Raw genomic sequence first — 26,578 nt, forward strand, 5'->3', positions numbered from 1 at the left:
GGATGCCGCCCGGGCCTGCAGCCTTGTGAGGGTTAACACGTTTAAATGTTTTACTCACGTCGGCTGCAGTGAAGGAGAGTCCACAGGTTTTGGTAGCGGGCTGTGTCAGTAGCCCGCTACCATCCTGCTGTGGGGCGACCACTCGGGGGCCAATGATAACTTTATGGATGTTACCCTGGCGTCTAAGCTGGGCATACCACTCAGCCCCTCTACATTCCCATGGATGTTAGAGCGCTGGACATGCGCTCCATAGGCCGGGTCACCCACCATACCACCCCCATCAACCTACGAGTGTCAGGGAACCACAGCGAGACGCTCCGATTCCTGCTAGTTATGTTTCTGCAGGTTCCCGTGGTATTGGGATTCTTTTGGCTCCAGCGACACAATCTTTCTATTGACTTGCCCCGGACCTCTTCGCCATTTCCGCGGATTACACCCCCAGGATCCGAGACCATTCTCCCATGCTCCAAGATCATTAGCGCCTCTGCTGTTCGTCTTCTGTTGCCCGGTACCCTCTGTATACATCCTACTTTTCATATATCTTGAGTTAAACCCATGTCTCGCAGCCCTTTGTCGCCTGTTTCTGGGTCTCATCTCTGAGTTCCAACGCCAGAACCCTGGGTCAACCAGGTATGCGCCCAGGTAGGACGTCAGGGGGCGCCCCTAGGGGGTACTGTCACACCCTGATCTGTTTCACCTGTCTTGGTGTTTGTCTCCACCCTCCTCCACGTGTCACCCATCTTTCCCATTATCCCCTGTGTATTTATACCTGTGTTCTCTGTTTGTCTGTTGCCAGTTTGTTTCCCTGCCTGCCCTGACCCTGAGACTGCCTTGTGTTCTGGACCCTTACACCCTCTCTGTATTATTGACCCTTGCCTGCCTTGCCCTGTCATTTGCCTGCCCGTGTTTAAGGAATAAACTTTTGTTTCTTCAAAACTGTCTGCATCTGGGTTATAGCTTAAATGTGATAAGTCTCTTCTATTTGGTGTACTTTAGTATTGGTTTCTTTGCAGCAATTCAATCATGAAGTCTTTATTCACGCAGTCAATAAACCTGAATGAGTATGTGTCCAAACTTGACTGCTCCTGCACGTGGCTGTAACGTGTACGCTAAGATTCGGGAAGCAAGTACAGGTAGTGAATTTAATAAATAACGTAACAAAACATGAAATACGATTAGTGTAGACATTAAACAAAATCAGAATCAATAACGTCTGGGGAAAGAACCAAAGAGAGTGACAGATATAGGGAAGGTAATCAGGAAGGTGATGGAGTCCAGGTGAGTCTCATGAGCGGGATAAGACGTGACAGTGGCAAGGGGTTAAGCCCTCTCACCTGGTTAAAAGTTAAAAGTGTGTACAGATGTAGAATCTTAATTTTACCTATACTGTCACAGCAAAATAAGGATTTAAACGTTTAGGCCATACATTCTGAGCAACAAAAGAGTGATCAAATTAAGATCCTACACCTGTAGATTATATCAGTGGGCCTGTTTACCTCCAGGGAACCTGGTGGATGCAGGTTTCTGGTGCTTCAAAAGCCATAGAGGTTCATTTAATGTGAAGAAAGTTCAGTTACTGTGTGCTATGTTAGGCCTACACATGTGTAGGCTAGTAATTGACTCTCACAGTACAGTATGTTCATATTTTAAGCTATACTGATTCACAAACAATTGATATGCAAACATTCATTGTGATATAAAAAGGTCTTTACTTCTTATGCTTTTCCAAATGTTGCATTTGAATGCAATATGAACACAGCATCTACTGTCCATGGGCTTCAATTAAGCCTTAACAGTTACATTTTGTCTAGAGTGGGACCAACAGTTGTTGAGAACATAGTTAGCCTGGACCCTTTTTCTAGATTAAACATTAAGGTAGTAGTTTATGTAATTCCATCTGGAATTAATGGTTATACAAGCCAGTATGTTCAGAGTTCATACATGTTGAACAATACACTTCTCCAAATACTCAGACAAACCTGTTTTTTCTAGATAGCATCTCATGCATTCTAGATAGCATCTTTGCATTCTCGCCATGACCTGTGCATTATTCAAACACACGCACACGGTTGTGCACACACACGCACACATCAGGTACATGTATATCTTAGTGCCGAAACCAGATCATACTGTAGTTCCTCAACAACATGGTGTTAGGAGAGTTCATTTATCTTAAGTAGCACGATCACTAACATGTCATGAAAGTAATGACATTTTCATGAGATGCGCAATTAAGTAGAGGACAAAATAAGTAAGGAAAATCAGATTCATGTCAGGTTGATTCATCTGACTTGATCACTGGGTCGAGATTGTTAATATTAATACAATTAAACATTTAAATACTCATTCAAATTAAAGTCTTGGTCCAGATATTATTCTGGACATAAAATAACAAGAAACAAGATTCTTAGATTGGCATCTAATTTAATCATACGTTTTATTCTGAAAACGAAAAACATTGTTGTCTGATGGGAGACTACTATCTGCTAGTAAGAGTGGTCTTATTCCACTTATAAGGATGATATTTATTCCACTTTTACTGATATGTGATGGGATGAATGTATGAAGTACGACATTACCATTGGCTTTGAGGGGCCAGTGTTTTGGGCAACCATAGTCCTGAAGAAGACCCATTGTGGGGCCAAACATGATCATCCTAATATTCAAACATTGTATTGATCCTCATAATATTCGGACATTGGTATGATTAGCCTAATATTAAGACATGTTATTGATCCTCCTAATGTTTTAACATGGTGGGGTGGCAGTTAGCCCAGTGGTTAGAGTGTTGAACTTGTAACCAAAAGGTTGCTAGATCAAATCCTGAGCTGACAAGCTAAAAATCTGTTGTTCTACCCCTGAACAAGGCAGATAAACCCACTGTTCCTCGGCAATCATTGAAAATAAGAATTTGTTCTTAACTGACTTGTCTAATTAAATAAAGGTAAAAAAAATAAGTGGAATATTCAAACAGGTTGTTGATTACCCTAATATTCACCTGGCAGGCCATGGCAAATATAATTTCAATGAATGCATCATGCCATTAGAACAATGGTACAAATGTGTATGCTGAATATTCATTAATGAAATAAATAACAACATTTAGAATTATAAGCTTACAATGACGATGTGTCTCTCTTTTCCTTTGAGATTTCAGGATCCTAGTTGAGGACAATTTCAGATTAGCACTTGGATGCATTTCAAAAGTTACGACACATTATACAAGTTGCTTGTCATACCCACAGAAGCAGAACTATGATGCCAACCACATGACTTTGAGGTGTGACAGTGCACCTGTCAGAAGAACTTCAATTCAAAAGTTCATACACTTATCACATAAATCGAAGGCAGAATAAATCATTATCAAATGACCTGTCTATGAAATATACCATCAGTGACATGAAGTGTCATTATTGATGAATTGTATAACGTGTCATGAAGCACCTCCCCCAGCCGTGTGGAATGTCAATAGGATGCTGAACTTGAGGTAACCTGACACCTGATGATGATGCTGTCCTGCATAGCGATATAAAATCTCCCAGCTCCCAAAAGAATGATTACATTCATCTGACAATTAGTAAGGGTGGTATTATGTTGAGAGAATAGCTTGTGGATTGTCGAAAAGGCTCATACTGGATTCTCTGAAGGTAAGAAGCCCACATCTGTACACATTATGTTTGTAGACTACAATATTTGGTACAACATGCTTTAAAAAAATATTCCATAGCTTTAATTTTGTTGTTGTTGTTGACAAAACCCCTCTTATTGTGATTCATTCATTTTAAATGTTGAACTTAGTTCCACAAGATATAAAAGCCAATATGCACTTTTTGATATGTAGCTTAACACGGTATTAGAAATGTAAAGATATTATTACTATAATAGTACATTTGCCAATATTTACAATTTAATGCTCCCATAATGAATATTGAAAATATAAAATAATTTGAGATGCAGTAAGAAAAGCAAGTGTTGATGAGCATTACCCTTGTACAGCGTCCCTGGCTCCCTGGCCTCCCGGTTCCGGAAAGAACCCATTAAAATACATTACTGTAATTATTTGCTAAATGACATCACAGTTTATAGACGTTACACAAGTTAACTTGTATGTAAATCAAGTTTGTCCAGTTCAAAGCAGCTTAAAAACATGTACTACAACATGCATGCATACATGAAGGCAAACCTCAACTCGCCCTAGCATAGCATTCAGATTGTTTAGTACAGAAATCATTATTCACTTTTCAAAATGTACATTAACTCGTTCATTTAGGGCCCGCAAATATTCTCATATTTACTATATTGAAATGACAGTTTAAAATCGCTTTCTCTGAATTCCAGGAACGCAGCGTCAGAGTTCATTCACCATGGGGAGAGAGGATGGGGACATGCCAGACTCTCTACCAACCATCCCTGAGGGTATTGTCTGTCTCACATCATTTAAGGTCTTATTTATTAGCATAGAATTCCAAGTTAAGAGTAGATTAGAAGGAGTTGTGGTTGACTGATATAATCAGTAAGTGAAATTAAATAATTATGTAGACAGTACACCAAAGTGAGAGGTGTCGTTCAACCTGGTTTCAGAGCATTTCATATTATTCTCTATGTAAATCGTAAAATCAATTTAGTATGATATGTTAAGTTTTGTATGGTATGTATTACTTTATGGATGTCCATCACCCATTTTGTATGACATGTTAGGAATTACAATTTGTATTATATGTTGCGAATTAGAAAAATATCAATATGTTCCGAATTTGCTAAAAGTATGATATGTTACGAATTCTAGCTAGGTGTCTAACTTTAGCTAGCTTGCTAGCGTTAGCTAGGCTAGGGGTAAAGTTTAGGGGTTAGGGTTACATTTGAAATTCGGTTAAAGGGTTAAGGTTAGAGTTATGGTTATAGGAAGGGTAAGTAAAGGGGTTATGGTTAGGGGAAGGGTTAGCTAAAAGGATTATGGTTAGGGGAAGGATTAGCTAACATACTAATTTGAGTGTCCCGAATGTACATTTACTATGTTATGTCTAATCAATGAGACCAGGCAGTATCATTGGATGGCAGGTAGCCTAGTGGTTAAGAGCAATGGACTAGTAAATGAAAGGTCGCTGGTTTGAATCCTGTTGATAATGGGATATGTAGATAGGGCGAGTCGGTCAAGGATGGATTCGGACAAGGTGGTAAATTGTATGACAAGCGACAGTTTATTCAGAGTAAAGATATCTGGTACAACGTATACGGGCTCATTCATTTGGCTCACAAGGAACCAGCAGAAAGAAGCCCCGATAACAGATTGCAAGCATGTTATGTACAGTACAGAAAGTGGGTTGAGTCTGGAAGTCCCGGTCTTTTGGTTGGCCACAGTTGAGGTGTTGTCTTCTTGGATTGGTCCTGTTGAGCCGTCCGTCGTTCCTCCGGGTCTCGTCGGGCCGTTCTCAGTCACACAATGTTCGGATAGGAAGGAGATTGTGTGTGTGTGCTTGTGTCTGCAAGTCAAGGCTGTGTCTCTTCCTCCCAATGTGTGGGTGTATGTCTTATCTGTGTGTCCTCGGCAGTTAGTGTGTGTATGTGTGTGTGCTGTGTGCGTGGGTGTGGAAGCTCTCCTGTATGGGACCTAACATGTTTCACTGTGAAAATATGTTGTCTCAGTTATAGCAATGTAATAACAGTAAGCTGGTCATTTGCATAAGAAATAGCACTTCCTTACAATCCCCAAGCTGACTAGGTGATACATCTGTTCATGTGTCCTTTAGCATGGCAATTAACCTCGCTTTAAATCGCGCTGGACAAAGAGTGTCTTCTAAATGATGTCTATGTTTAATTGATCATTTGTAATTGATTCAGAGGTATTTGCAAAAGGCTACCCCAACCTGGCCTTCCATGAGGATAAGAAGCCTCAAGAGTGGATGACAGAGGGGCAGCCAACCGTTGACACGGAGCGCAAGCCAAAGAAGGGCCTCGGGTAAGCAACATTGCCATTCCTACTTTACTCCTATTACAGTGTGCTATTACTGTTAAATATATTTTGGTTTGCTCATGAATTTATGTTTCATTTTCAAGAAGGAAGAAAAAAGAACCAGCCAAAGCAGTGGGATTTTTCCAGTTGGTATGTCCTGATTTTGGTTTCAGAAATAGTAGGAAATACACAATAATCTTTTGACAATCTGCACATACACTGTAGTACATGTAGTATATGTCAAAATGGGATAATTTGTTACAAGTGATCATGACAAGATTCATATTCTCCAGTCATTCCAATGTCTGCTGCATTTGACTGTGGTTTTATGTGTGTTGTGGTTGCAGTTCCGCTACGCTACTGGTTGTGAGGTGCTCCTGATGATAATCGGCCTGCTATGTGCTGCCCTCCACGGGATTGCCCTGCCCCTTATGTGTGTTGTGTTTGGACAGATGACCGACAGCTTTGTACAAAGTGGACAGCAGCTCAACCTTACAGGTACATATTCTGTTTGACAAGGTACAGATGTAGAATCTTAATTTGATCACTCTGTCGCAGGACAAGGGCTCTATTTTAACAAACCTAATGCAATGGTAAATCTAAATGCTGGCGGTAGGGCTTTAGGTTGAGGGTTTGTCAGAAAATATTTGTCTATTTTCACAACCAAAAATGATTGGCGCAGTGCTGACGGTGGCGAGAAAGGGCTTAGTTTTGACGATTAAACTAGTTGTGGGTGTGTCAGGCTTGGCCCCTCACTGGCCATTCAGAAAGTGCTCAATGGCTAAACATATGGTTTATTCAAGTTGTGTATTTATGGTCTTTTATGTATCACCTTGGAATCCACTCCAATTCCAAAGTTAGTCCATTATAGTTTGTTAAACAGCTTACAGAAATTAAATAACACAATGTAGACCTATCCTCTCTTTGCTAAATAGGTCAACTTGAACTTGTTTCCAGTCTTCATTGTTCTATGTAATTGCATGGTTTCAATGTGGACATAAATACATAGCATTCACACTGATATAGGGGCCTACTGTAAATTGCATTATGGCTGAGCATGGACATGCCAAAAGTTGTCAATAAGCTAAGGTCTAAAAAGAGAGCTAATCACATTTGAAACAAAACAACCACTTGTATTAAATAGGCTATGTCTAAATACAGTTACAGGCACCATAATTACTCCTCTCAAACTTGATCTTTTAATAAAGCTTTGGTGATTAAGATTTGTTTCGAACCCTTTTACAATCTTGACTAGCCTACTTGATTGCATTGGGCAGGACAAAAAGAAAACAGCCTTCATTGACAGAATCAGAGGCTATGCTTGGTTTTTAATCAAATAAAACGAAATGGGGGGGAAATATAGTGTTTTATGTTTTTAAATACTATGAAGGCCTATACAGGCACCAAAAGCCCATTACTCTTGTTCCATGTTCATATGGGCAGTGTGAGTCACAGCTGGATATCCGCTGTATAAATCAGTAAAACCATCTTCTGTTTGGTCTTAAATATCCCTGCCAGCACTCCCTGAAATTAGCACTTTGATCATGTTTTTAAGGACGCACCTCAAATATTTTCACCCCTCCCATCTGAGCGCAAGCAAGCTGGAACAAGACAGGGAAATGACCAATCCTTGTGCAATAGTTTAACAATAGCAGAGCGCTGGTTTTAAGAGGTCGAAATTGCAAATGAAAGTGAGTTTGACACTAGCCCTGCCATAACGCCAGCCAAAAATAGAGCGGGTCCTTCCCAACAACGCAGAGAATGTTTACTGTTTATACTTCACCCAGTCCCCCCTGCTAGTGTGTCCCACCTTGTGAATGTTTACTGTTTATACTTCACCCAGTCCCCACTGCCAGAGTATACCACTTTGTGAATGTTTAGTGTATATACTTCACCCTGTCCCCCCTGCTAGTGTGTCCCACCTTGTGAATGTTTACTGTATATACTTCACCCCTCCCCACTGAGAATGTTGACTGAATCCAGCACTTCCGGGTTCTGTCAGCAGTCATTGTCCTGCCCCAGCCCCCTGAGTGACACAGCGGTCTAAGGCACTGCATTGCCGTGATAGATGCGTCACTACAGACCCGGGTTCGATACCTGGAGACCCATGAGGTGGCGCACAATTGGCCCAGCGTTGTCCCGGTTAGGAGAGGGTTTGGCTGGCCAGGATGTCCTTGTCCCATTGTGCTCTAGTGACTCCTTGTGGCGGGCCGGGCGCATGCACGCTGACTCGTGTCGCTAATTGTACGGTGTTTCCTCTGACACATTGGTGCGGCTGGCTTCCGGGTTAAGGAAGCAGTGTGTCAAGAAGCAGTGCGGCTTGGCAGGGTTGTATTTTGAAGGATGCATGGCTCTTGACCTTCGCCTCTCCCGAGTCCATACAGGAGTTGCAACGAGTTACACTGTAACTACCAATTGGATATCACAAAATTGGGGTAAAAAGTACACCCCCAAAAATATGTTTGCCCCAGTCTAAGATAATTTACACTCTGAAGCATGTTCACAACAAGGATTTGGATCTATTTATTGTTCCCTCTATCCACTCTCACAGTCCCTGCCACTTAAAAGCTTCACGGTAGGGATGGTGTTAAATAGGTGATGAGCTGTGCATGTTTTTCTCTTACGATCTCAGTCTTTCACGTGCCTTTTTTTTGCAAACTCCAACTGTCATGTTCCTTTTTCTCAGGAGTGGCTTCCATCTGGCCACTCTCCCATAAAGCCAAGATTGGTGAAGTACTGTAGAGACTCTTGTCCTTCTGGCAGCTTCTCCCTTCTCAGCCAAGGAAAGGGAAAAGGGATCTCTAGTCAGTTGCACAACTGTTGTCTTCTGCATTTATCCCAACCCTTCTGAATCAGAGAGGTGCGGGGTGCTGCCTTAATCGATGTCATTGGTTCTCAGGGAGCAGTCAGTGGGCAAGACAAGATATTTAAATGCCTTTGAACAGAGTATGGTAGTAGGTGTCAGGCACACCGGTTTGTGTCAAGAACTGAAACGCTGCTGGTATCCCATGTGTATCAAGATTGGTCCACCACACAAATGACATCCAGCCAACTTGACACAACTGTGGGAAGCATTGGAGTCAACATGGGCCAGCATCCCTGTGGAACGCTGTCGACACCTTGTAGAGTCCATGCCCCGATGAATTGAGACTGTTTTGAGAGCAAAAGAGCCCTTCATGTCTTACTCAGACTGGCTATGGAGAGTGTGATCACACAGTCATCCGGAACTCTCATACATGGTTCAGTGTTGCTTTCCTCGAAGCAAGCATAGAAGGATAGCATTATGGTCATATTTGAAGAAATGGAGGGCAAGGGAGAGCTTTGTATGTATCTCTCTTTGTGGAGTAAAGGTGATTTAGAGTTTTTTTCACCTCTAGTTGCACAGGTGACATGCTGGTAGGATTTCAGTTTTCCAGCATTAAAATCACCATCCACTAGGATCGCTGCCACTGGGTGAGCATTTTCTTGTTTGCTTATGGTCCTATACAGCTTGTTGAGTGCGGTCTTAGTGCCAGCATCGTTTTGGTATTTGACATTTATTAGTATCTCCATTAGCCGCTGCAGAAGCATCAGCTACTCTTCCTGGGGTCCACATGAAACATACTAACATCATACATTGTCACACCCTGGCCTGACCAAATACATAAAGAAAAACACAAAATACTTTGACCAGGGCGTGACATACATAGTACAGCACATTATTAGTCAAGGACTGAAATGCATACATTTGAAACATCACACATAGCCTATGTATCAGTACATACACACAATATCTAGATCTAAACAGTGCAATTAACATTACAATACAAAATATATAAAATGGCTGTTTTTTAAACTGATTTTATTGCTAGCTTGAGTTACCTGCAGTGGCAGAGTTCCATGTAGTCACAGCTCTATTTAATACTGTATGTTTCCCAGCCTCTGTTCTGGACCTGGGGACTGTGAAGAGACCTCTGGTTCATGTCTTGTGTTGTACTGATGAGTGTCTGAACTGTGTTTCCCAGCCTCTGTTCTGGACCTGGGGACTGTGAAGAAACCTCTGGTTCATGTCTTGTGTTGTACTGATGAGTGTCTGAACTGTGTTTCCCAGCCTCTGTTCTGGACCTGGGGACTGTGAAGAAACCTCTGGTTCATGTCTTGTGTTGTACTGATGAGTGTCTGAACTGTGTTTCCCAGCCTCTGTTCTGGACCTGGGGACTGTGAAGAAACCTCTGGTTCATGTCTTGTGTTGTACTGATGAGTGTCTGAACTGTGTTTCCCAGCCTCTGTTCTGGACCTGGGGACTGTGAAGAAACCTCTGGTTCATGTCTTGTGTTGTACCAATGAGTGTCTGAACTGTGTTTCCCAGCCTCTGTTCTGGACCTGGGGACTGTGAAGAAACCTCTGGTTCATGTCTTGTGTTGTACTAATGAGTGTCCGAACTGTGTTTCCCAGCCTCTGTTCTGGACCTGGGGACTGTGAAGAAACCTCTGGTTCATGTCTTGTGTTGTACCAATGAGTGTCCGAACTGTGTTCCAACTGCTTGAACAAACAGTTGGGTATCTTCAACACATCAATACCTTGCACAAAGACCAATAGTGGTTCAGTCAATCTCTCCTCAACTTTGAGCCAGGAGAGACTGATATGCATGTTACTGACACTTACCCTCCAAGTACTGTACATCTAAGTGCGATATGTGCTGCTTTGTTCTGGACCAACTGCAATTTACCTATGTCCTTCTTTGCTGCACATGACCACAGTAGTCCAGAAGCGACAAAACTAGGGCCTGTAGGACCTGACTGGTCGACTGAGATATCAAGAAGGCAGAGCAATGCCCTATCATGGACAGATCTCTTCCCATTTTAGCAACCATTGAGTCTACATGTTTTGACCATGACAGCGTACTACCTAGGGTTACATCCAGCAGTTTAGTCTCATCAACTTGCTCAATAGCCACATTATTCAATAATAGATCTAAACAAGGTTTATTGTTGACTGATTGATTTGTTAAATAATGCTTTTTGTTTCGAGATATTTAGCACCAGACTATTGCTAGTTACCCATTCTAAAACTGACTGGATCTCTATATTAAGTGTCTCAGTTATTTATGTTACTGTTGCAGAAGACGTGTATGCTGTTGATTTTGTCAGCATACATAGACAAACAGGTTTTATTCAAGTTCAGTGGAAGGTCATTTGTAAAAACAGAAAACAATAGTGGCCCTGCGGTACATCACACTCAATGGAATTTGCATGAGAGAGGCTTCCATTAACGAAAACCCTCTGTGTTCTATTAGATAGGTAACTCTCAATCCATAATAAGACAGCGGATGAAAATCCTCGGCAATAGGTTAGGATCACTACATGAAAAGCTGCTCTGAAGTCTAACATAACACCTCCCACCATCTTCTTACTATTAATTTCTTTCAGCCAATCATCAGCAATTTGTCAGTGCTGAGCATGTTGAGTGCCCATCCCTATAAGCATGCTGAAAGTCTGTTGTTAATTCGTTTTCTGTAAAATAACTTTGTGTTTGATCAAACTATTTTTTCTCTCCAAAAGTTTTCTAAGCATTTGTAACAGGCTGACTTGTCAGGTGTTTTAACCATTAAAGGGTGCTCTGCTATTCTTGGGTAGCGGAATTACCTTTGCCTCCCTCCATGTCTGAGGGCACACACCGTCTTCTAGGCTTGTGGTGTTAAATCCACAGCTATCTTGGTAAATAGTATAGTCTACAGCTTATCACGAGGTATTCTTACTCAGGTGAGCAGAGACTTCCTTAATATCACTCACCAGCTGTTGTTAACAGAGACACTCACCTCCCCCCTTGATCTTACCTGAGCTAGATGTATATTATCCGTGTCCTTGTTCAGCCACGACTCTAAGAAACATAGGATATTACAGTTCTTCAGGTTCCATTGATAGGATAGTCTCAAAGAGCTTGTCCAGTTTGTTCTCTTGCACGTTCTCTAATAGAACAGAGGGTAGAGGCAGTTTATGTATTAATCTATGTACAATCGTGGCCAAAAGATTTGAGAATGACACAAAGGTTCATTTTCACAAAGTTTGCTGCTTCAGTGTCTTTAGATATTTTTGTCAGATGTTACTATGGAATACTGAAGTATAATTACAAGCATTTCATAAGTGTCAAAGGCTTTTATTGACAATTACATGAAGTTGATGCAAAGAGTCAATATTTGCAGTGTTGACCCTTCTTTTTCAAGACCTCTGCAATCCGCCCTGGCAATCTGTCAATTAACTTTGTGGCCACACTGGTGGCAGCCCATTATTGCATAATCAATGCTTGGGGTTTGTCAGAATTTGTGGGTTTTTGTTTGTCCACCGACCTCTTGAGGATTGACCACAAGTTCTCAATGGGATTAAGGTCTGGGGAGTTTCCTGGCCATGGACCCAAAATATCGATGTTTTGTTCCCCCAGCCAATTAGTCATCAGTTTTGCCTTATGCAAGTGCTCCATCATGCTGGAAAAGGTATTGTTCGTCACCAAACTGTTCCTGGATGGTTGGGAGAAGTTGCTCTCGGGGATGTGTTGGTACCATTCTTTATTCATGGCTGTGTTCTTAGGTAAATTTGTGAGTGAGCCCACTCCCTTGGCTGAGAAGCAACCCCACACATGAATGGTCTCAGGATGCTTTACTGTTGGCATGACACAGGACTGATGGTAGCGCTCACCTTGTCTTCTCCGGACAAGCTTTTTTCCGGATGCCCCAAACAATCAGAAAGGGGATTCTTCAGAGAAAGTGACTTTACCCCAGTCCTCAGCAGTCCAATCCCTGTACCTTTTGCAGAATATCAGTCTGTCCCTGATGTTTTTCCTGGAGAGAAGTGGCTTCTTTGCTGCCCTTCTTGACACCAGGCCATCCTCCAAAAGTCTTCACCTCACTGTGCGTGCAGATGCACTCACACCTGCCTGCTGCTATTCCTGAGTAAGCTCTGTACTGGTGGTGCCCCTATCCCGCAGCTGAATAAACTTTAGGAGACGGTCCTGGCGCTTGCTGGACTTTCTTGAGCGTCTTGAAGCCTTCTTCACAACAATTGAACCGTTCTCCTTGAAGTTCTTGATGATCCGATAAATGATTGATTTAGGTGCAATCTTACTGGCAGCAATATCCTTGCCTGTGAAGCCTTTTTTGTGCAAAGCAATGATGATGGCAATGTTTCCTTGCAGGTAACCATGGTTGACTGAGGAAGAACAATGATTCCAAGCACCACCCTCCTTTTGAAACTTCCAGTCTGTTATTTGAACTCAATCAGCATGACAGAGGGATCTCCAGCCTTGTCCTCGTCAACACTCACACCTGTGTTAACGAATCACTGAATCCCTGACATGATGTCAGCTGGTCCTTTTGTGGCAGGGCTGAAATGCAGTGGAAATGTTTTTTGGGGATTCCGTTCATTTGCATGGCAAAGAGGGACTTTGGAATGAATTACAATTAATCTGATCACTCCTCATAACATTCTGGAGTATATGCAAATTGCCATCATACAAACTGAGGCAACAGACTTTGTGAAAATTAATATTTGTGTCATTCTCAAAACCTTTGGCCACGACTGTAGTTTTGTCAGGGTGCCCGCACGTCAGCCTCTCTTGCACTTTCTCCTCCGAGTGCAGAGGATTAGGGTCTGGTCTGGGGTGAAAAGTATGTCCTGCACCGCCAAGTAGAAATCTTCATCCAATACGAGATTAGTTATTGCTGTTCTGATGTCCAGAAGCTCTTTTCGGTTAAAGCAAACCATGGGGGAACCATTATGTACAAAAAAGTTTAGATCAGCACAATGGAGTTTGTTTCTGGTCTCAGTTTCAGGAATGGCTGAAAAATTATTACATTTACCTAAAATTAACTTGGCTATTTGCACTGTTGGGAGATTTGGAAAGTCAATCATTCAACAATATTATAATAATTTTAGTGAAAATATTCATCTTTAACTTACAATCTTTGGATACTATGTCATTAGAAAGGTTCAAAATTCATATAAGACATCACAGCACAGTCGAAAGATATATGGCACGTGGAAATCAAAAGAGGATGGTCTTATGGAGATACATTTAGGTGGGCTGGACTGAGAGTAGCAGAGGGGTGAGATTAAAACGCTTATGATCAGTGATAGTTATTACTGAAAACACTATATAGATGTCTGAGTACATATCCAGTATCTATCCAAAATGTAATGTGTATAATCCAGAAACGGATATATTTGTTGTGTAATTACTGTGTATAAAAGTACCATGTATGACTGCAACTGGTTCACATTTACATTTACATTTAAGTCATTTAGCAGACGCTCTTATCCAGAGCGACTTACAAATTGGTGCATTCACCTTATGACATCCAGTAGAGCAGTCACTTTACAATAGTGCATCTAAATCTTAAAGGGGGGTGAGAAGGATTACTTATCCTATCCTAGGTATTCCTAGGTTCAGAAAAGGACCATTTATGCAGGGTTAACAGCAACAAAACAAGTTATCCTTAGTGCTTCGATTACACCTGCAATCCTCTCACCACAAACATGGTCATCATATTTTACAAATAATGTTTGTATAGAGCGATCCGTGGCTGTGATAAACAATGCTCGGACAAATACAGTTGATGCATGGGATGTATTATGTAAAACTGTATCAGATATCAACAACTCTTGACCAAGCAACAGACCTACAATGTGAGTGGTGGGACGACATTTTATTTTCTGAGAATAAAAAAACAAAAAACCACACTAAACAGCAGAATTGGTCAGGAAGTAGTAGAACAGCCGCTATCCAATCCAGCACCATTCAATGCCCATTCATTATAATCCACCTGTCCTGTTGCTGCAGGATTATTTTCCTGCTGTAGCAAACTGGCTCAAATTAAGATTTTACATCTGTGTATTGGCTATAAAGTGCAGGGATCCTTTGTGGCCATGCATTTACAGTGAGATACATATGTGATTATTTATATTATGGGTTGCATTGTTTAGGCATATCTTCACCATGTATAATGGTGATTTGTGGATTATGTTTTATACTACACATATCATATGTTAGGCATTGTGAACATTGACTACTGGTATTGTCATTTCTCCATAGCCAATTTCCCTGTGGAGGAGATCAGAGCTTTATTGAACTCAACTGACGGATGTATTCAAATTCCTGGAGTTGATATAGAAGCTCTAATGACTCGGCAAGTGATAATGAGTACAGTAGATAACAGACACACATGATCAATATATTATATCATAAATATATCCTCATGTAAATACAATGTGGCTTTTATTTATGATTATAAACTGGGTGGTTCGAGCCCTGAATAATGATTGGCCCGACAGCCGTGGTATATTAGACCGTATACCCGGGTATGACAAATGTATTTTTACTTATCTAATTACATTTGGTAACCAGTTTATAATAGCAATAAGGCACTGGGGTTTGTGGTATTTGGCCAATATACCACGGCTAAGGGCTGTATCCAGGCACTCTGCATTGTATCGTGCATAAGAACAGGCCATATAAACCCCCCCATTGCTTATTGCTTAAAAACATACTGTGTGATACATACATTTGAATTTCCAGACGTGCCTATTACTTCATTGGGATCGGTTGTGCTGTGTTCCTGCTGGGGACCTTTCAGGTGATGTTGTTCTTGTTGACAGCCACCAAACAGACCAAACGGATCCGGGAGAAATACTTCCATGCCATCCTCCACCAACAGATGTCCTGGTTTGATACACACCAGATAGGAGTTCTCAACGTCAGGTTAACAGAGTGAGTTTGATACACACCAGATAGGAGTTCTCAACGTCAGGTTAACAGAGTGAGTTTGATACACACCAGATAGGAGTTCTCAACGTCAGGTTAACAGAGTGAGTTTGATACACACCAGATAGGAGTTCTCAACGTCAGGTTAACAGAGTGAGTTTGATACACACCAGATAGGAGTTCTCAACGTCAGGTTAACAGAGTGAGTTTGATACATTGGATGAATGATTGGGATTTATTTTTTAATCAAAGACAGTGTCATATTTTAGCATATATGATCACATTGAGCAACTACAGATTGTTTCAATAATGTCAATTATTATAATATAAATATTTTAATACTTTTACTTTCTACAGTGACATCAACACAATCAACGAAGGCCTTGGAGACAAGATCTGTGTGTTCGTGCAATTCTTCTGCACCTTCTTGTCAGGGTTCATCATTGGTTTCATCTTCGGCTGGAAGCTAACCCTCGTCATCCTGGCCGTCAGTCCTCTCCTGGCAGGATCAGCTGCCGTCTGGTCCAAAGTAAGACTACCAATGATCTGCAAAGACAAAAGCTTCATCCCAAATGGTACCCTATATCCTATATAGTGCACTACTTGAAAGTAATAGACTATATAGGGAATAAGGTGCCATATTGTTTTCATATGTGTCACTAAACAGTGGTCGCATCACTACTCTTGTGCCCAATCCCAAATCCACCACTAGTTTATACTTATCCAATCCTCTCAGTTTTACACAATCACATTTCTTTTATAAAGACATTTTTACATCAGCATTGTAAGATACCGTATTCATGAACAGTTTGTATTTGATTTCAGATACTTGCCACCCTGACCAGTAAGGAGCTGTCTGCCTATGCCAAAGCAGGGGCGGTAGCTGAAGAGATACTGGTGGCTATCAGGACAGTTGTGGCTTTCAATGGACAGAAGAAAGCTGTGGAAAGGTTAGTCAGTTATTAACTAATGAATGTGTTGCATAAAACAGTGGATCTTTCCATAATTATTAATATGATCTACCAAAATCAAGACACATTCCCCTATTTAGGCATGTCTTCTATATATTTTAGGTATGAAAGAAACTTGGAGGATGCTAAAAACTTTGGAATAAAGAAAGCCATCACCACTAACGTGTCCATGGGCTTCACCCAGTTTGTCATATTTGGGGCGTACGCCTTGGCTTTCTGGTACGGGACCAAGCTCTCTGTAGACGAGCCTGAAAACTACACCATTGGAAAAACCATTACAGTAAGCTTTTATGGAAGATTTTAAGTAAGAATTTACTATTTTCCAATAGATGCATTTACATTTTATTGTGAAGAGGCCTCTGCAATGTCTTCACACCTGTTACTCTGTCTGATATTAATATAATTCCTTTCTTCATTACATTCTTTGTTGCTGCTATTTTTAGGTCTTCTTCTCGGTGATGATTGGGGCGTTCTCTTTGGGCCAGGGTGCGCCTAACTTGGAAGCCATCGCCAAAGCCCGGGGTGCTGCCTATGAAGTCTACAATACCATTGACCAGGTACCGGAAGTAATCAGTTTAACGCCTGAATCACCATAGCACTGACTCCATGTGAACTCACTCAGAACAACATGATCTCAAGAACTCAAGTCGAATTTAGACATTTGTCCTACTGCCGCGGTTGATGAGTTGATATGTTTGTCATAGCCGCGGCCCATAGACAGCAGTTCAAAGGAAGGTCACAAACCAGACTGTGTGAAAGGAGACATTGAATTCAAGAACATCCACTTCAGCTACCCCTCCAGGAAAGATGTCAAAGTAAGTAGTGGATTTGAATCGAACCAGATCCAGACACTAACCTGTCTCCAAATGATTTGAAAAATGCACAATAAGGAAGAAGCTAAGTTGAATTTTCAGTTTCCAGTTGGATTAGCAAAAACAAAATGACAAGCCGTACAATTGTAAAATGACAGGTAAAAATACATGTTAAATACGTTGTGGGATGTGTTCCCTGTCGCTGTAGATTCTTCAAGGAGTGAATCTGACAGTGCCTCGTGGGAAGACCATAGCTCTGGTTGGAGCCAGTGGATGTGGGAAGAGCACCACCATTCAGCTACTGCAGCGCTTTTATGATCCCGACTCAGGAGAGGTATGAACAAATCTGATCAAGGTTTATTCAAAGTGTGTTTAAAGTGCATTTGATGAGCCCGTCCTCCAATAGCTCCACCCACCAGCCTCCAGTGAAGGACTCACATGCTTTATGATCCAACCTCAGGAGAGGTATGCAGTACACGAGCGCATTGAAGTTCAAACACCTGACCCATAGTGCATACAGAGACTCACATGCACACACACGTGTAATGGACACACAAACATTCCCAAGTTCTGGTTTATCAGGTTTAGTGTTGAATTCAGTTCAGTAAAAAGTAAAATAGTATTGTAGTGCCCTCTGGTGGAATGTTGATATATCATTTGTCAGAAACGCTGTTGCTTTTGTTTGCATAGCTGAGGGTGGTAGGGGTGCTGAGGCTGCTGCAGCACCCCCTGATCAATCAAAATAAGAAATAAATAACAACAATAATAATAATAAACAACATTCACATTTTTATTACTCCTGTATGAGCATAGAAAATACTTGTCAGCAAAGCAGAGACATTTGCATGCCTAATGAATATGACCCTGGTTTGTTGACAGATTACCCTGGATGGTCGGGACATCCGGACCCTGAATGTGAAGTGGCTGAGGGAGAATATGGGTATCGTCAGTCAGGAACCTGTGCTATTCGGAACAACCATTGCAGAAAACATCCGCTATGGCAGAGAGGATGCCACAGATGAGGACATCGAACGGGCCGTGAGGGAGGCCAACGCGTACGACTTCATCTCCAAACTCCCCGATGTACGTGGGGATACTGACAAATGAGGACATACAATGGCTTCAGTGTTTCACATGTATTATACATTAAATGATCTATGGGTTACAAATGATTTGAAGTGAGTAGGACAGCAGATATTCTGTTTCTATGGCGACTGTGTTGAATTGAAATGTTTTTTTTGTTTGTTTTTGTTTTGAAATTGTATACAGTGTAAGGAAATGGCCAAATAGTGATGTTATCCAAGTGGACAAATTTAAAGGTGATTATTTCATCTCCATCCCATTTAATGTGGCGTTAACAGAAGCTGAACACCATGGTGGGGGAGCGGGGAGCCCAGCTCAGTGGAGGACAGAAGCAGAGGATAGCTATCGCCCGGGCCCTGGTCAAAAACCCCAAGATCCTCCTGCTGGATGAGGCCACCTCCGCGCTGGACACCCAGAGTGAGTCGGTCGTTCAGGCCGCTCTGGATAAGGTCAGTACCCTCCCTGAGGACCAGACCCATGATTAAGGTTGTTCGCAAACCTGCTTTTGCGCAACCTAATAGCCTGATTCGATTTGTTTGACTGCAGCCTTGCAAGTTCACGTTTGCAGCAGTTGACAAACGTCAAGAATCAGAGTGAATCCATGGGATCCTGTTGGAATCCATCTCAGTGAAAATGAAGACGTAATGAAAAAAATGATTTGGAACAAATGATGGCAATATTGTCTCCTCCCATTCCCATAGGCCAGAGCGGGCCGCACCACAATAGTGATCGCCCACCGCCTGTCCACCATCAGAACAGCTGACGTGATCGCTGGCTTCAGCAACGGAGAGGTGGTGGAGCAGGGAACACACAGGGAACTGATGGCCAAGAAGGGGGTTTACTACTCTCTGGTCATGCAGCAGGTACCCTATCATACTCACTACATCTCAAATGGTACCCTATTCCCTTTATAGTGCACTGCTTTTGACCACCAGGGCCCCAACTCTGCCTCAACAGTAGAATCAGCCAACGTCTAAATCATGTTGATCAGAGTCATATTTAGAGACGTATATCATCAGTATCAGAGCAATATACCTTATCAAGCCTGTGTCTATATGAATAATGATCAGTAATAAACAGGCTCTGTGTGTAACATGTTCAAATCCACTATCACACCTTGTCTGTTGTTCAGAGTCAAGGGAAGCCAGAGGAAGATGAAGAGGACCCTGTGGAAGAGGATAACCCTCCTAAATATGAGGATCTGGATTCTGTCCTATATGACTCATCTGACATGGATGAGCTGGAAGTGGGAAACGAGGAAGGAATAGAAAACGGCGGCTTTGAAAAGAACTCAATCAGCAGTGGCCGTGTGGAAATGAAGACGACCAGGAGGAAATCTAAGAAGTCCAAGAAGGACAAGAAGGTATTATTACATAGATAATCCTTTATGGCGTCCTTTATGTGCTATATAGGAACATGGCTTTGTTATAGTGCTATTGCTAAACTATCATCATACCTATTATATAATGTATGGTATATAATTAATGGTATATAATGAATGGTGTATATAATGTATGGTATATAATGTATGGTGAATATAATGAATGGTATATAATGTAAGGTTTATAAAATGGTTGCATTCATTTACATTTGAGTTATTTAGCAGAAGCTCTTATCTTGAGCGACTTACAGAAGCAATTAGGTTTAAGCGCCTTGCTCAAAGGCATATCGACAGATTTTTCACCTAGTCGGCTCGGGGATTCAAACCTGCCACCCTACTGTATATAGTGATAGTTCATTGTCATCAGAAATAAGATCTGTTACATCATGTTGGTCCTTGGTCATTTAGTTTTGTCATTGATGACAATGTTTGATGACAGAAGGAAAAGAAACCAGATGAAGCTCCAGACATCTCCTTCACCAGAATCCTGGCCTTGAACAAGCCCGAGTGGCCGTACATGTTGGTAGGAACCCTGTCTAGCTTGGTGGGGGGAGCCGTTTATCCCTGTGTCGCCATCATCTTCGCCAAGATCATTGGAGTAAGTGTTTCACAAGACCACCTCCTTGTGTTCATAATATGAAGCATTGTTAAAAACTGCAGAGGCTATTCACATTTCCTAGGTGTCTTCATTGAGTTTGATTAAAACGAGGTGGTCTTACTTTTCCACATCATTTATTTGATGGTTGTTGGTTGGTGGGTTTTGGCTCTTATTTTCCAAAGCAGCCTTTTCATTTTCTGTTGTTATCTATTTTGGGGGGTTTCTCTCCACCCCGTGACCTTCTTTAGGTGTTTTCCGAGGTTGACCCGGAAGTCAAACGACAGAAAACCATGATGTTTTCCCTGCTCTTCCTTCTCATCGGAGGAGTGGCTTTTGTCACCTACTTCCTACAGGTTTTCTAATTTATAGATCTAAACTTTGTCCAAAATGGCAACCTATGCCCTATACAGTGCACTATCTCAAACATTTAATATGTTGTGGGTAAGTCTGGTTGGGTACATTTCTGCTGTATGTTCTATGTTTCAGGGTTACATGTTTGGAAAATCAGGAGAGCTTCTTACCATGAGGCTGAGGAGGCAGGTATTCCATGCCATGATGAGACAGGTAGGATAAACTGTCATGCAGGAACATATATACTTCAGCAATTGTACATCAATTTAAAAGACTGACTTGTCATTGCTAATTGACTTTACTGTATTGATATTACCAGCAAAAGGACGATGCTGAAATGCCACATTGTGGTGTTCTGCCTCAGAACCTTGTTAAAATGCATTCCTTACAGGAGATTGGATGGTTTGATGACAACGACAATGCAGTGGGAGTTCTAACCACCAGATTGGCCACCGATGCATCTCTGGTTAAAGGGGTAAGCACAATGCTCTGATTTACACATTGAGATAGCGATCAAAATCGATCACATCAAGTCGATGTCATTTCAGAATCATTCTACTGTACAAATCTTTAAAACTGTCTACCTGTACATATGCTGTACATTTACAGTTGCGTTCTTTTGAGTTGCAATGTCTGATAATGGATGGAACCTACTTGTTTCCTCTCTCCTCACCACCAGGCGACTGGGTCTAGGTTGGGTCTGGCCACCAACACAGTCTGTGCTCTCACCATCGCCATTGTGGTGGCCTTCATCCACAGCTGGCAGCTCACCCTCCTCATCCTCGCCTGTGTGCCCTTCCTCATTGGAGCCAACTTCATTCAGATGAGGGCCATGGCAGGCCACGCCTCCAAAGACCAGGGTGCCCTGGAGCAGTCTGGGAAGGTTAACATCAACTTTCTATTGCAATTGGGGGTTGCAAAACTCCGGTAATGTTTCCACAATTCCCATATTTTCTAGTAATCCCAGTTCTAGGTTTTCTGGAATCAGGAGGGATTAAGCAGAAAATCAGGGAAACCTTAAAACAGGATATCTGGATAACCAAGGAATTTCAGGAAGGTTACTGCTATTATGCAACCCTAATTGCAATGCACTTTGAGACAGTGGGCTATATCAGTGTGTGATACCATGTGTTCAAATAAAACGTTAATGAATCTTTACTCATCTTCTGTAGATATCTACAGAGACCGTTGAAAACTTCAAGACAGTTGTTGGATTGACACGGGAGGACGTCTTCTTTCACAAGTTCATGGACAGTCTAGAAAGACCATACCAGTAAGAGTACAGTTATTCACTTTGTTATAGACTCAGCTTTTGGATTGTTTGACCTTATAACCTCCAGTCAAGTACTGATTAGATTTCAACTGAATACATCAGGAACGGTTTGGTGAAGGCTCCCATCTACGGACTAACATTTGCCGTTGCCCAAGCAATCCCTTACATGGTCAATGCTGCAATCTTCCGCTTTGGGTCCTGGCTTATTGCTCACTGTCACACAGAATATGAAAATGTTTTCCTGTGAGTATACATTCTGGTACTGTTATATCTAAAATGAATACATTCACACCAGGGTTGGGGTACATTCCAGTCAATTCAGGAAGTACACTGAAATTCCAATTCCAGTTGTCTTCAATGCTTTTCAATGAGGAAAATGTGGAGTTGGAATTGGGTTTTGAATTGACTGCAATTGAAATGGAATGTACCCCAACCCTGACTAGAACCCTTGGCTGCCACATTGTCACTACACGGTAATATAAAAATAATAGTAATAATATAATTATAACATTTGGTGGGTGCTTATATTTGTCCTATTTCACACATGTGTATTAATGCACATGTGTGTTTTTTGCATATCCCAAATCTCCCTGAGACAGCCTCGTTGAGTTGGGTCATGACCAGGGTCTGCTGATATAGTGGCAGTGATAGTACAACATTGTCCTTTTCTTTCGCAGTGTGTATTCTGTGATCATATTTGCTGCCATGAACATAGGAGAATCAGCATCTTTTGCTCCTGACTTTGCCAAAGCGAAAGTAGCTGCAGGAAGAATTCTTGGCTTGTTGGAGAAGAAACCAGAGATTGACATTTACAGTGAGGAGGGGGAGAAGCCAGTGAGTGAGATATAATGTGTCTTATTCCAATATAAACATAAAAACAATGGTATAACATTGTGTTTTTTCTGGGACAATAATCTGGAAGAAAAATGTTGTCTTTTCCAGACGGACTTTGTCGGGGACATTGAGTTCCGAGGGATCCACTTTGCATACCCGACCCGTCAGAATGTGAGGGTTCTCCAGGGGTTGAACGTGTCAGTGGGGCCTGGTCAGACCCTGGCCCTGGTCGGGGAGAGTGGCTGTGGTAAAAGCACCTCCATTCAACTACTGGAGCGCTTCTATAGCCCTGCTGAAGGACAAGTGGTGAGACCAACACCAAAAATAATCAAATCATAAATGTAATATAAAGCACGCTTTCAAAACTATTTCAAAGTGCTAAACCAGTATACTGTGAATTGGAATGCAACAAATATAGTAAAACTGTTAGGCCACTTTTTAGCATTTTAATATTTAATATTTGTGAAGGTTGGCCTAAATCTGTGGTATTATTGTGGTGTCTCAGTTAATGAAGGGGTTGACCTAAATCTGTGGTATTATTGTTGTCTCAGTTAATGAAGGGGTTGACCTAACTCTGGTATTATTGTTGTCTCAGTTAATAAAGGGGTTGACCTAACTCTGGTATTATTGTGGTGTCTCAGTTAGTGGATGGGTTGGATACTAAGACCCTGAACCTGTCGTGGCTGAGGTCTCAGCTGGGCCTGGTGTCCCAGGAGCCCATCCTGTTCGACTGCAGCATCTCAGAGAACATCCAGTACGGGGACAACAGCAGAGAGGTCTCCCAGGATGAGATAGAGGAGGCAGCCAAGAACGCCAACATCCATGACTTCATCATGGGCCTGCCAGAGGTATAGTAACAGTATAGTGAGGGAGATGGGAGGAGACATGATAGGCTGTAGCTGTAGGATGATATTTGAAGTCTTCTCAAAGGGGATCCAAAAAATGTCACTGGTGAGGTCACAGTAGAACTTAAACTAATGTCTCTCTAAAGATATTCATATAGAATAGCTATTGACTAGACCAAGACGGGCTGTTATGACTTTATATTTTAATTTATATTTTTAAACTGTTCAATATAGACAAACACTATAAATTGTGTTGTTGTTTTTGTTAGAAATACAATACCAGGGTTGGGGACAAGGGGACCCAGATGTCTGGAGGTCAGAAACAGAGGATAGCCATCGCCAGAGCACTGGTCAGGCAGCCTAAAGTACTGCTGCTGGATGAAGCCACTTCCGCCCTGGACACAGAGAGTGAGAAGGTAAGTCACATGGACATTGAGTGCCGACCATCTCATTTTATACCTATTCATTAATTCATGAATTACTTAATGGCCTGGTCACACACAAAAGCTTATCTTCACACAGTATGTCCTCTCCCTCCTTCCCAAATAACCTCTCTGTCTTTCTGTTTCCTCCCTCCTTCTCTCTCCCCCTATCCCTCCCCCCCAGATTGTCCAACAGGCCTTAGATGCCGCCCGGCAGGGCCGCACCTGCATCGTGATCGCCCATCGCCTGTCTACCATCCAGAACGCAGACCAGATAGCGGTAATTCAGTATGGTCAGGTGACAGAGCAGGGTACACATACTGACCTCATGGCTAAAGGGGGGGCTTACTATGCCCTGGTCAACGCCCAGGTCAACCACTAACTCATATTCAGATTGATGTTTTGCAGCGTATGTACTGTTCTGTTGAATGTTGTTTTGTGAGCTCTTTTTAGTGAGCTGCACTTCTTAGCCAGGTCCCCCTTGAGAAAGAGGTATCCTGTCCATAATGGGACTTCCTGGTTAAATGAAGGTTATTTATAAAAATCTATAAAGAATAAGGAATCTATATGGATAATGATATGGCAGCCATAACTCACTTTGAACAGACTGCTAAAATGATGTTCAAGTGCATGATACAAACTGTCTCAGTGTCAATTGGTTTGATCACATGTAGGTGGTGCACTGAAATGTCACTGTATTACTCACTTTAGCAGTAATGCTGGAGCACGGACATCAGCGCAAATAAGTTTTGATAAGCTGCCTCGAATGAATGAACTGTTCTTGACCATGGCACCTTTCATTGTCTGAAGACAACAGGTACCGTATGTATTTCTATAAGAAAAACAGAGACACATTATCACAGTTAAATGAGTGGATAAAAGCAGTGATTGGGAAAGGTTGTATACCTGTAAATATGAGAGGTTGATGTTCAGAAGACTGTTGTATGTTATTGTATACTGTGATATTTTGATTATTTTAAACAGGGACACTATGCTCTAAAAGGCAAAGTATGCATTTGAAGAATATCTATATATTTAAATGAGTACACTATGTAAGGCTGTTACTTGTTTGTAAATATGCATTCAAATAAAACTATCCATCCCATAACATGTCATTTTTAACCTGCTTCTAAAGTGACATAATGATTCATCTATAATCTAAATTAGATTGTGGGGAATATGTCAATACATTTTCAAATAAACTTGGAACTCGTTCATTTTAAATTAGACTAAATAGGCTACTGAAGTCTACAGAGGGCTGATGGACACAAGATGGCGCCCGTTGCCAACGAAACACGTTAGTGGGGTAGTAGAACTTTCACAAGACTCCCATTCGATTGAGGCCTATTTCAAATGCCGCTAAATGTAGCCTGTATCTCCAAGCACGGCTAACTTCGGTAAAAATGACACTTGTTTTCCAACTGTAAAAGAAGGTTTAAATAACACTAGGTGGCATAATTGTAGAAATATATGACCACGTCGTTTTAGTCTAGTGTTATAGAAATGATCTTATTTGGTTTACATTCCCCCAAAAATGGTGTAAAGGTAACATTTCTTATCTTGCACGCCGACAACATTAATTGTATTTAAACCTCTCGAATTCAATCAGAAATAATAGTCTACAGCTGGCCATAAGAAAACTATTTTTTAAAAACACGTTAAAATATTTTTGTTGTCATCAAAATCGTAAAATGATAAAATCGCGATAGTCCCAGGCTTGGTGTTCAATGATGTCGGCCTATTTCAAAAGGCCCAACATGAAGCGATGAACCAGTTATCCCTATCGTACATGCCCTTCTCAGTCTAGTCAACCTAAAACATTTTGGGAGAAATGTATTATTCTTCGCCAATGTATTCACTTCGTTACATATTTGTTTTATTAAGAGTTCTAAGAGTTTTATATATTAACGTAGCCTACATTTTTCCCACGGCAGGTGAAACATGCACCGCTGCACTGTTTCCCAAATCCAGTAGCTGATTTGGTTCTGGGTGCCACTGCCGAGATTACTCAAATATATACTATAGACAGACTATAGTTTTTTTTTAAGCAATAAATATAATATATTTCGTGGGAATAATTTTGTGGCTCTAGAGAAGTTTTGCACTACAATACATATAAGTATTATGATGGAAATTATTTGACGGATCTATAAAAGTTCTGCGCCTCAACTTTTTCATCTGAATTTTGCCCATTTTACATTTGGTTTTGTTTGAATAATGCTGATATTAATAACATCCTATACATATGACCTTATGGCAAATTAACAAGTACTGTAGAGTTATACATATTAGAAAGAAAAACTACTTCTGTCTATTTCTAAAAGTG

At 41.4% G+C, this 26,578-nt stretch overlaps 1 protein-coding gene across 8 annotated transcripts; it reads left to right on the forward strand.

The window, feature by feature from the left end:
- Positions 1-3,496: 3,496 nt before the first annotated feature.
- LOC118375319 (ATP-dependent translocase ABCB1) lies at positions 3,497-25,360 on the forward strand. 8 transcript variants are annotated; one of them, XM_052512054.1, is made up of 29 exons: positions 3,497-3,647; positions 4,339-4,416; positions 5,839-5,956; positions 6,055-6,100; positions 6,298-6,448; positions 15,014-15,107; positions 15,497-15,688; positions 16,040-16,211; positions 16,508-16,632; positions 16,756-16,933; positions 17,097-17,210; positions 17,358-17,468; positions 17,674-17,799; positions 18,345-18,548; positions 18,827-18,997; positions 19,250-19,411; positions 19,681-19,911; positions 20,369-20,527; positions 20,776-20,880; positions 21,014-21,091; positions 21,270-21,353; positions 21,558-21,761; positions 22,051-22,151; positions 22,254-22,394; positions 22,829-22,985; positions 23,094-23,291; positions 23,627-23,833; positions 24,100-24,246; positions 24,437-25,360. In XM_052512054.1, the coding sequence occupies exons 2-29, from the start codon at positions 4,365-4,367 to the stop codon at positions 24,632-24,634; spliced, it is 4,026 nt and encodes a 1,341-aa protein (XP_052368014.1). In that variant the 5' UTR covers positions 3,497-3,647; positions 4,339-4,364; the 3' UTR covers positions 24,635-25,360. The 8 variants fall into 8 exon arrangements, with proteins under 8 accessions (XP_052368014.1, XP_052368016.1, XP_052368017.1 ...); XM_052512056.1 differs by having other exon boundaries at positions 20,372-20,527; XM_052512057.1 differs by having other exon boundaries at positions 6,058-6,100.
- Positions 25,361-26,578: the final 1,218 nt, after the last annotated feature.

The sequence above is a fragment of the Oncorhynchus keta genome, unplaced genomic scaffold (assembly GCF_023373465.1).
Source record: "Oncorhynchus keta strain PuntledgeMale-10-30-2019 unplaced genomic scaffold, Oket_V2 Un_contig_7953_pilon_pilon, whole genome shotgun sequence".
Classification (NCBI taxonomy): Eukaryota; Metazoa; Chordata; class Actinopteri; order Salmoniformes; family Salmonidae; genus Oncorhynchus; species Oncorhynchus keta.